General features: G+C 35.2%; 1 protein-coding gene across 1 annotated transcript; it reads left to right on the forward strand.

Moving 5' to 3' along the window:
- The first annotated feature begins 1,814 nt into the window (after positions 1-1,814).
- Positions 1,815-5,133, forward strand: LOC127087293 (peroxisomal membrane protein 13). The gene is made up of 5 exons (XM_051028171.1): positions 1,815-2,006; positions 2,229-2,480; positions 2,563-2,891; positions 3,448-3,540; positions 4,571-5,133. The coding sequence occupies exons 1-5, from the start codon at positions 1,982-1,984 to the stop codon at positions 4,793-4,795; spliced, it is 924 nt and encodes a 307-aa protein (XP_050884128.1). The 5' UTR covers positions 1,815-1,981; the 3' UTR covers positions 4,796-5,133.
- The last annotated feature ends 6,341 nt before the right edge of the window (positions 5,134-11,474 follow it).

Raw genomic sequence — 11,474 nt, forward strand, 5'->3', positions numbered from 1 at the left:
AAATACACAATAGAAAAATGAGTGAAATCAGCGACCACTCGACCCGTTCACCCTGGGGACTCGACCTGTTCAGACCCACAGCAACACAATTCAAATAAAATAGGTTATGAGTCGACTCATCTTGTTTTTTCATAAATGAGTCGACTCAAAAACTCGACCCGTTCAGATCCGCAACAACATAATTCAAATAAAACAGGTTATGAGTCGACTCAAAAAGGAGATGAGTCAACTCATCTTGTTTTTCCAGAAATGAGTCGACTCTAAGACTCGGCCTATTTAGACCCGTGAGTTACAAAGAAAATGACATGCATGAATGAGTCGAATCAAAGATTTTATGAGTCAAATCAAAAATTTTAAATTGTAAAAGATGAGTTTTTAAGATGTATTTTGGCCAACCCAAACCATTCTCTTATGGACCTAAGGTACCAACAATGATCACGTGTAATATTGACATATATAAGATGCTCATATATGCATATACACGTTGAATTGATACTTTGAGCTTGTTAAAGAATGAATGCAATCTATGATATGATGACACCTTCCAAAGTACACAATATGAGCTACTAAAAGGTTTAACATCATTAAAATAAGGACTAAGAACCTTTGCCCTCACACCTCCTTCATCAAACTTGTCACCTAAATTATTCAAATCTTCAAAAGTCCCCAAATCATCAAAAGTTACTTTTACACTATTATTCAAATCATCCAAGGTGTCATCTTCCAATTTGTCTTATTCTACACCGTTGGACCCTACACTATTTTCTAGAGATAATATTTGCTCTTCTTCATAAACGGGATGTATGACATATAGATGTATATTCCCATTGATCAATGGAATTAATTTCATTCTATTTCTTCTTGCATCATCTTTCAACAACACTAGCTCATTATCTTTCATTGCATCATAATACCACAAACTCTCCACTTTTGAGTATCCTAAATCCTTTAACTCACCGAGCACATCAAAATAACTCAAGAAATCAGGGTTAACATGTTAAACTTAAACCCCCCTCCTGGTGATTGATAACACACTAAAACCTATCACTCATGGTCTAATCACACCAAATAACGCAGAAATGAGTCTTCGAAGTAGGAGAAAATGTTAAAGGTTTGCTTTTTAAAATAGTATATGCATAAACGTACCTTAGACTGGAAATGAACAATGGTGAAAGTTGCTAAGTTGCGTCTTCTTCGTAGCTCCAACTATCGTCGTCTTCTTTGCTCCAACTTCTTCTTCGCAACAACTAGGATTTCATATCATGAGAGTATAACTATCAACTAGAGTCAGACATTATGTTTCTAAAAGAGAAAATGATATTTCATTTTTTACATTATAATAAATGTATTAATAGTTGAAACAACAATAACAATATACATATTAATAATTGAAACAACAATAACAATATGCCATGTCAGTAATTCACTATGCCACGTTGGCGTTTTTAAAACGTTTTTCCACTATAGTTTAACGTAAGAGCCATATAAGACTAACATAGATGTCTTAGAGGACTATATTGTAACGTTTTTTAATTGAGAGACTAAAAAATTATAAATTAACTTGCGGGACTAAAAGATGAATTAAATCTAAGATATAATACCTGGTTACAAAAGAAATTTTAATTAATTAATAAATTTAAAAACATATTAATTTAACCTATTAAATATTAATTTATTAAAAACATATTAATTAATAATTATTCTATCTAAAAAAATTGGAAGCTCCAAAAATTCATTTAAGTCTTAAATAAATAAATAAATATATCAATTCTTGTCTTTATTTGTGTGAATATTATATGCCGATTCAAGATTGCCAACTGGTGGGGCCCATCTACCGAGTGTTGAAGATGTGATCGACGATGACGTAAGCAATTGTCTGTTCTTCCCCATTTTCTTCTTGTTCTATATCCAACCATCGCTGAAATAGGATTTTCACGATACCATACATGATTTTCTCCATTCTTCAATAATTCATTGATTAATGGATCCCAATTCTCAATCATCAGGTTCCTTCTCTTTCCCCTTTTTTTTTCTCCATCGATTACAATTTTAATAATTCTCCTTTAGGGTTTGCGTTTCCATTAATTACAATCATCGTTATCATCAACTTTACCGTAGCTGAATTTCAATTATGTTTTTGATTTATCGGTTCTAATTTATCTTCACAAGATTGAATATGGAACCATTTTGCAATGTTTTTATTGTTTAAATTAAATTGTATATTGCAGGAAGTAATCCTCCCCCAAAACCTTGGGAACGAGCTGGTTCTTCGTCTGGCCCCGGGGCGCCTTTTAAACCGCCATCAGGGGGAAGCACAAGTGATGTTGTTGAGGCTTCTGGGACTGCAAAGCCTGGGGAGATTGTTACCAGTACTGACAGAAATGCAGCTATCAACAGGAGTACTCTCGCCAGACCGGTTCCCGCGAGGCCGTGGGAGCAGAATTACGGAAATACAAGCTACGGAGGTGGTGCGTTAGGCGGTGAGTATGTTTCTGTTTTGTACCTTTTTTCCTTGTTTTCCTATTTTAAGAAAAGCATTTTTATTTTTCTAATAATCTGCAGGATATGGGTCTTCGATGAATTATAATTCTGGATATGGTTCTGGAGGAATGTATGGATCTTCTTATGGTGGCGGGTTAGGAGGAGTTGGAGGAATGTATGGTGGCGGAATGTATGGGAACAGTATGTACAGAGGAGGAGGAGGATATGGCGGAGGCCTTTATGGGTCATCTGGGATGTATGGAGGAGGTGGAATGTATAACAGTGGCCTTGGGGGTCAAATGGGTGGTTATGGCATGGGAGTTGGTCCTTATGGCGGTGATCAAGATCCCAATAATCCATTTAATGAACCTCCATCCCCGCCAGGATTTTGGATTTCTATGCTGCGTGTGGTGAGCCATATGATACTTCCGGAACTTAGTTTTTCTTCTATAAGGATTATTGATCAACATGTACCATGGCCAATGTCTGCCCCGTTTTGTTTAACTAGATTGTTAAGTCATGTATAATTATTTATCGCCAACATCCGTCATATTTGTGATGGTCAGTCAGTACTAGATAAAATTCTCTTAATTTTCCCAATTAAACTGTATTTACCACAATATAGTTTGCCGTTCCATGTTGTTGAGAGCAAAAGTCGGAATTTCATGTTCATGATATTAGGTAGGATTACCTTGTGAGCGACGTGAGACAGCACACAATAGAAACAATAATCATATTAACGGCCTGTAATAAACTTCTTGTCTCTAGAAGTATTCAGTTAGTTAAGCTGCATATTATCATGGACATTGTATATTTGTATTTAGGTACATTTTTGTGGACTCTGCTTAGTCTTATCGTTGTGTACCGCTGCTTCTGTCTTTTTTATCCCCTTTGGATTATTTTATTATTTGTTGTCCAAAAATATGCATGGCACACATGTTGAACCTATTTCCTCTCTAACAACAGATGCAAGGTGTGGTTAATTTTTTTGGCCGGATATCAATACTCATAGACCAGAACACACAGGCTTTCCATTTGTTCATGACCGCAATGCTCCAGGTTTGGTGCTCGTCATTCTCTTGTGATTTGTTTATTTGCTAATTGTTTATCCACCTCCTATGGTTTAAAGATAGAAATTAAAGTTAAAAAATGAAGTCATATGTTCTATTTTGTGTGTTATGAAATTTTTTCTTTGGTGAGTTTTGTATGGTTATAAGGAACTCAACTCTGATGAATTCTAGCTCTATCGAGTTGGATCCCTCACTAGCTAGGGGAACCAAGCCCCACCAACCTTCACTGGCTAGTAATTTTGAACCTTGTGATTTGTGCATTTGTATTGGTTGTGAACCTATCTCAATTTAATATAATGGTTTCTTACAAATTCATTATTATCATTTGATTTATGATTTACTTAGTTTTAAATATTTTACTATACACAATAAATTGTGTTCTATATTTTGACAGATGTTTTATCCTTTGTTTTTATATTAAGCAAACTCTTGCATGTCTACATGTGGAGTTTAAGACGATTTTATGAGGTTATGTAGGCCCCTGAGCTTGATTTTTAGCTTATTTAACAAATCAATTTTTCATATTGGAAAGTTGTCTTACAAGTATGTGGTGAACTGTTATCCTTTGGATATTATCAGGTAGCATAATTTATGGTGTCAAATTATGAAAAATGGTTGGGTACAACATTTTTGGATACAAATTGTATAATGTTAATTGAGGTTTGTGGAATCAACTTAAGAGACTCATTGAATCGAGACGTTATATGGATGCACAAGTGACGTCATAGCTGACGCATATATGTGTTAACTTTTCTGGATTTAAACATTTTAAGGCTATTCCCGACATGCATGATGAACAATAGCATCTTTAGGCAAAACCAAAAGCAACTCTGTCCTGCTTTTCTGAAGAAAAGATATGAAAGTAACCAAAGAAATCCAATTTAAATTTTAAGCATGGACTGTTTGATGGATCTGTTATTTCAGTATTTGACATGAATGTACTCATTTTACCTTGTGTAGTATTCATTTTGCTTTATTAGTTATTCTAATTTTAGACGATCACTTGGTGTTTGCTGCAGCTGTTTGATCGCTCCGGCATGTTGTACGGGGAGCTAGCTAGATTTGTGTTGCGATTGCTCGGGGTCAAAACTAAGCCCAAGAAGGTTAACCACCCGCCAGGTCCGAATGGACATCCATTTCACGGACAACCAAATTCTTCTGGAAATGTGAACTACATTGAGGGAGCAAAGACTGCTCCAAGTGGTTCTTGGGACAATGTCTGGGGAAATGACACCAGTGAATGATTTGACGAATTTAATAAGTGTGTTCAAGTACATTAAAGAAAAGAGAGAAATATCAGCATTTCAAATGAAGATACTGAAGCTGCAGAATTCATGTATATCCTAGATTTAATTGCAGTTTTCTGTTTTTCTTTGCCAATATTTGTTCTTGGTTTTACTAGAAGGTGGATCTTCTGATGATGAGATATTATCCCTGCCTTTATACCTTGTAATTGTTTAGTTTGAATATGCAGGACGCAGCTATTTCTAAGTACATTGTGTCTAGAATGGATGTAATCTTGCATGCCTGCCTATGTTTTTTTGGACCTTAAATTCCATTTCTTTAAATGTGCTCTTTCTTATATGTAGTCCATTTATGCAATCTTATTATTATTTCACATTTTGAGGTGATTTAAACCTAGGCAAGATCCATTGTCAGTCTTGAAATGAAAAGTTCTGCCAGTTTTAGGGGCAAAACATTGTGAAATGGCTGTAACACGAGTTGGGTTGCAAATTAGTGATTTTGGCTAGACGAAACGCCTGCTGTTTCCCCTTTCTTTGTTGAATGTGTTCATTTTTTCATCTTGTTTTTAAGCTCTTTTTCCCTTTAAATAATTTCCATCAATCCTGTGTTTGACTTTCATTATTTGTGAAATTGACTTGCACTTGTGGTTTTAATTGAAGTTTGAAGAAATAACCAGATCTGCATTCTTCAAACTCTGAAACGATCATAATTGTTGGTTTGTTGGAGAAGAATAAGAATGCCACTTCAAGGTTAGAAGTTGAGTTTTGGTGGTGGTGGAAGGGGGAAATGGGTGGTTTGTGGCTGTATTGGTGGTTGGATTGGGCCAAGGTTATCTGGTAGATGTGTTGTTCACTGTGTAGAAATTTTTATCTCATATGCCAACCATTGAGACTTCCGAAAACTACACCCTCCAAACTCATATCGGAACACATTAGTAAAGACCTCATGTATGTATTTTTTCTTTACCGAAACACTTTGATCAAGACATCCGGTTTATTGTGAAACGTGTTCCGGAACACTATCTTGAAGAGTTTCCGCTTAGTGTAAAAAATGTACTGTTTCGGAACACTTAACATGTGTTTCGGTTAATACACTATTATATACCGGTACTCTTTTATGAAGATTTCCGACTTGTTAATTTTGTGTACCGGAACTCTTTTATGAAGACTTCCGGGTTGCATTAATTTTTTTTTTGTGACAATTTTTTACTGAGAAGCTATGAAAATTCTTCCCCAAATATGTGTAGATATTTTTGGTGCCTTTTCAACTACTCAAAGATTTGATACACGAGAAGAAGTGATAAGGTACATTAAAGAGGTTGAAATCCATAATGAAGTAACTGTTATTATCACTCGTTCAGATACTGAAACAGACAAGAGAGAGAAGTAACAAATTAATATTTGGTTGTAATAAATATGAGAAGTACAAGGATACTGATAGTGGAAACCAAAGTACAATAAAAAAATACGGATGTCCATTAAAATCAGGTCGACTCCGACGAAATATGGGTCTCATTGGAGGTTGATGTTAAATGTGGAGTCCATAATCATGGTTTACCTGATAGATTAGAAGGTAATTTCTTTGTTGATAGGTTGACCACGGATGAAAAGCAACATGTCGTTGATTTGACAAAGTGACACGTTTCACCTGGACACATATTATTTTCCTTGCAAGACCGAGATCCAGAGAATGTCACTCGGATCACGCGCATATATAAGCATAAGAGTATGATAGGAAAAGAGATAAAAGGTCCTAGAAGTGAGATAAAACATTTGTTTAAGTTTATTAAGGACGCAGACTATGTGTATTAGAGTAGAAAAAGAGATGACTCAGAAGTTGTGAGATATATATTTTGGGTCAATCCAAATTCAAATAAGTTGTTGAATATTTTTTCTATTGTGTTTGTTATGGACAACACCTACAAGGCAAATAAATATAGACAACCTCTGTTTGAAATTATTGGCATGACATCAACCGAGTTGATTTTTGATATCGCGTTTGCGTATATGAGCAAACATATAATTTTTGTTGGGTGTTGGATAAGCTTAAATAGTTGTTTATGAAGAAAAATTTATGTCCACAAGTGATTTTGACAGATAGAGATCTTGCTTTGATGAAAGCAATTGAAATTGTGTTTTCTATGTCGATTAATTTGCTATGTAGATTTCACATTAACAAAAATGTTGGTGTAAAATGCAAGCAATATGTGGTGAATGACATGCAAAAGACGATTAACACATTATGGATAGAAGTTGTTTGGGATAGTGAAGAGTATGATCAACAGTTTCAACAACTTGAGCAGACATGTGTTGATTTTAGTGAATTTATTAATTATGTGAAAGACATGTGGTTGACTCCACATAGACATGGATTTTTTGGAGCATGGATTAATTGAGTGCTACATTTGGATAACACGAAGACTAATCGGTATGTGTTATATTTTTTACTATCTATTTTTTAATATGTGTTATTTTTAATATGTATTATTTTTAGGGTTGAATCTGCTCATTGGAAGTTAAAGCAGATGTTGGGGAACAATATAGGTGACATGGTCTAATGTTGGGAAGCTATGAATAACTAGTTGAGGTTACAACTGGACAAAATTAGAGCTTCTTTTCAAAAAAGTTTTTACGAAGTTGAGCACGCGCACATAAGTCAATTTTATGGTAATCTACGTGGTTCAGTGTCTCGAGCTGCTTTGAGACGTATTGCTGAAGAGTTATTGAGAGTTGATTATGTTGGAACTAACAGAAAAATATGCGGTTGTACTCTTAGAATCCTATGAGTTATCTTGTGCTTGTGAGTTATAAAGATACACACTTGGTGGTATAATGATACCAGTAGATGTTGTTCATGTTCATTGGAGGAAACTAAGTATGGAAGTTGAGTTAGAGGTAGATGTAGATGATGGATCAGAGGTGGATATGAGTTGTGCAATAGATTAATTATGGAAAATGTTTAGGTCATTAGATGTTGTTGGGTAAAGGGCATTAAAAAGTAGGGTTTGTGAACTTGCCTACCCCACAATGACTTCATTGTGTCCACCACCTGAGAAATTAAAAACCAAAGGAAGAGTGAAGAAGAAAGGAAAAAATCCAGTTGGATATGATGTTTATAGAGATCCTTCATATCATGAGTATGTTGATCAAACATCTCAATCTTCACAGAGGCAATCTCAACCATCACAGACTTCGAAAAAGTTGAAATTATCAAAGAAGCATCCACAATCAAAGAAACATTTCACTATTCAATTTCCTAATCATATTAGGTCATATATTGAAGATGTAGTTAATGTTGTATCAGATGGTAATTATGAATTTAGAGTCATTGCATCATTGCATGGATATGGTGAGGATGGTTGGTCAATTGTTCGCCGAGACTTGGAGTTGGAAATAATAGACAAGGAAATATCAAATTTGTATGACATGTTATTTTATAATCGGTTAACAAAAGTGAGATAATATTTGATGATATAATCCTTTGGTCCATAACCACCACAAAAATGGCTGACTCCACCAGATATGAGTGACTTGATATCGAATCGTTATAATGTTGTACTTTTTTATTTAGGAAAATCCGTGCATGACTTTCTTTCCTATGACAAGTTCACATTCACCTAATGTCTCTATTTATTGCATTGGTTTTGTAAACCAAAATCATTGGGTTCAGGTACGTACTTTATTTTATTAAATATATGAAAGAAGTTTCATTGTCCAACATCAACGTCTTGGATGTTAGAATTTGCAGGATGTCTACAACATTGGCAATTACTTACGCCTATCTTACCATGAATATGTAATCAAAACATGAATATTATATTATGTCATTCGGTTTTAATTTCATATATCTCATGATCCTCGAATGGATGTCATATGACGTCGGCAGGTGATAGCTCGTCCAAAATAAGTCATGAGTCATCCACCTTCAGGACTCCTTGCTTATATGACCATCTCATCGCTCGAGGAAGACCAACGTTATCAACTGGTTTCCAATTCTCTCCTCTTTTTCTAACTGTTGAAAAATACTCGTGAATCCAGCACTGTTACAAAATTAATACTATAAATTAACTAAATAAAATAAATTAAAACATAATAAACAAAATAAATTAAATCAATATACTAAATAAAATTAATTAACATATAATAAACAAAATTAAATTAAATATATGTAGGAGAGTAAGACATCCACCGAGCTTCTTGCAACTGAACATAGAAGCATCTTCGGGGTATCTGTAAAGGGTAATCAACCCAGCTTCTCCTCAACTGTATCCCGAACATCTCTCTAAGTCCGTAAACAATAAGAGGTATCGTGCCTCGACAAACATAAAGTTCTTGTCGGAAAAAAATTGTGGAACCCACCAAAATCAGCAAATACGCTATAGTCGCATGCCCGGATAGAAGCAACTCTATGCGCTATAAATAAATCGTATAACCACTCCAACTTATAGTAAGAACCCTTGCAGCTACGAACATGTGCTTGTGCCTCACTATGTGACACTCCTAAGTAATCAACAACAAGTTCAATAGAAACCTCTTCAGTGACATCTTGAGGGCTCCAGAACACTCCCCTGATGGGCAAGTGAAGTAAACAAGAGACGGCATCCAGAGTAATGTTCATCTCATCAAACGACATATGAAATGAATATGTCTCTAGATGTCATCTCTCCACAAATGCGGATACCAGATTTGTGTCTATCTTCGCCAAACTAGTTCTCTGAAGTGAAGATAATTCAGACCTATAAACCCAACTCTCCATCTATTATGGAAGAGCTTGTGGAACCCTCGATGTCAGCTTCAGCCCTGTCCAGCAACCTTCAACTCTTTCTTCGCACCTCTCTCCCGAAAACAATTAAAAGACATATTATAAAACACAATATAAAAAATTCAATATCAAATATACGTCGTTTATTTACTTCACTGAACCATAAATGTCGAGCAACATGATGCTCGTACTTTACCAAAAGAGACGTATCGTACGACCCTCCTAGAAAGCCAACTGGCTCTGTTGCAGATGCAGATGCACCAATATGCCCTTCCTCACCAACCAACATCGATGGAGCGCCCCATCCTAAACCACGACCTGGAATCCTGCCGTCCTTGCCTCGTGTTCAAGCCACTAAAGAAAGAACAAAAAAAAAAACGAACCAAAACACTTCTAAAAAGAGTTCCGATGTGAAAAAAAACACACATCCAGAACACTTTTAAGAAGACTTCCGAGGAAAATAATGAAAAACCATATGTCTTTTAAGAAGAGTTCTAGTGCAATTTTTGAAAATCGAATGTCTTCTAAGAAGAGTTCCGGTGAATTGGAGAAAACCTGAACACTTACTAAATGTGTTCCGGTATGTGAAATGTGAATCGGAAGACTTCCAAAATGAGTTTCGGTTTGCAGCGATGAAATGTGATATCCCGGAAGACTTGAAGCGAGAGTGAAGTCAAAAATGGAAATTTCAGAAATATAGCTCATTTATATGAGGGAATTTTAGTCCAAAAATTGTAATGTAGGGGTAGAGGGATAATTAATGGGGTATGGGGTAGAATTTTCCATTATGTAGAGTAGGGAATATTGCTCATTGAGAACTCGATTGAGAGATTAAGAATGTCTTGTAAACACTATTCAGCTATATAATCATAATATGTATACATTTGACTATCTTAAGTTTGGTTTCACGACGAACGAGTTTTTGAGATGGTTCATTGTAGTTGTTGCTCTAAATGGTTATATGAAGCATGGGTTAAATTTTTATTAAAGGAAGGTAAACTTTCCAGCTTTAGTGAGGTGCTTCAGGACCATTGGGGAGTCCTGCTTATTGGTTTGTGTTAACTTGGACTTTTGTGAAGGTGACAACAAACACAAGAAAGGGGGTTTGAATTGGATTTCTAAAAACAAAAGTTTTTTCAAAACCAACTTAATCAAACAATAACACGAACAATAAAAATAAAAAAGTTATTTTATATTGGTTCGTTGTTAACGAAGTTACCTCCAGTCCATCCTACCAAAGTGATTTTCCTTCTCAACAAGGAATTAATTCACTATAACCAAATTTGATTACAAACACCACAAAGATAAACTCTCTTTGTCTTTTTGGTATATCTGACTAAAACCTAGTCACTCAAGGAAACCACTCAAACAACTTTGAGATTTACAAGTGTGTGTTTATAAGTATTACTTCTAAGAAGGCATATTAACACCATAACGAGCAACAGCTCTTGTGTGTTTACGAAGAATATACATAGAAAACAATTACTTTAGCAAGAGTGTGTGTATTAGTGGAGCGTAATAACGTAAGTGTTAGCAACTTATTCCGTTCTTCCAAGACTCCTTTATATATGTAGTTAAAAGATTCGTTGGAGGGTATAATTGAATTAGAAAATTATCGTTGTCTCCTTGTGTAACAGTTTGCATATAAGAGACAAAATGGTACAATAATACTGTCCTTAGCCTACAAAATCAGCGTGGTGGAGGAAACAGTGATCTTGTATTATTTTCCTGACGCAAAACCTTTTGATCTTATATTCTAATATTCAGAGGCTTCTGATGAAATGACGTTGAAACATGCTTAGAAGGATCAAGAGACTAGTTGACAGAATCTTCAGAACCTTGGTCTTCAGAGTCTTGACACAGTTCTTCAGAACCTCGTCTTTAGAGTCTTTAGATCCTATTCTTCATAATCTTCAG

The sequence above is a fragment of the Lathyrus oleraceus genome, chromosome 5, assembly GCF_024323335.1.
Source record: "Lathyrus oleraceus cultivar Zhongwan6 chromosome 5, CAAS_Psat_ZW6_1.0, whole genome shotgun sequence".
Classification (NCBI taxonomy): domain Eukaryota; kingdom Viridiplantae; phylum Streptophyta; class Magnoliopsida; order Fabales; family Fabaceae; genus Lathyrus; species Lathyrus oleraceus.

Coding starts and splice junctions, on each gene's coding strand:
- LOC127087293 (XM_051028171.1), top strand. CDS start 1,982: ATGGATCCCAATTCTCAATCATCAG. Junction 2,007..2,228: donor TCCCAATTCTCAATCATCAG/GTTCCTTCTCTT, acceptor TGTATATTGCAG/GAAGTAATCCTCCCCCAAAA. Junction 2,892..3,447: donor GGATTTCTATGCTGCGTGTG/GTGAGCCATATG, acceptor CTCTAACAACAG/ATGCAAGGTGTGGTTAATTT.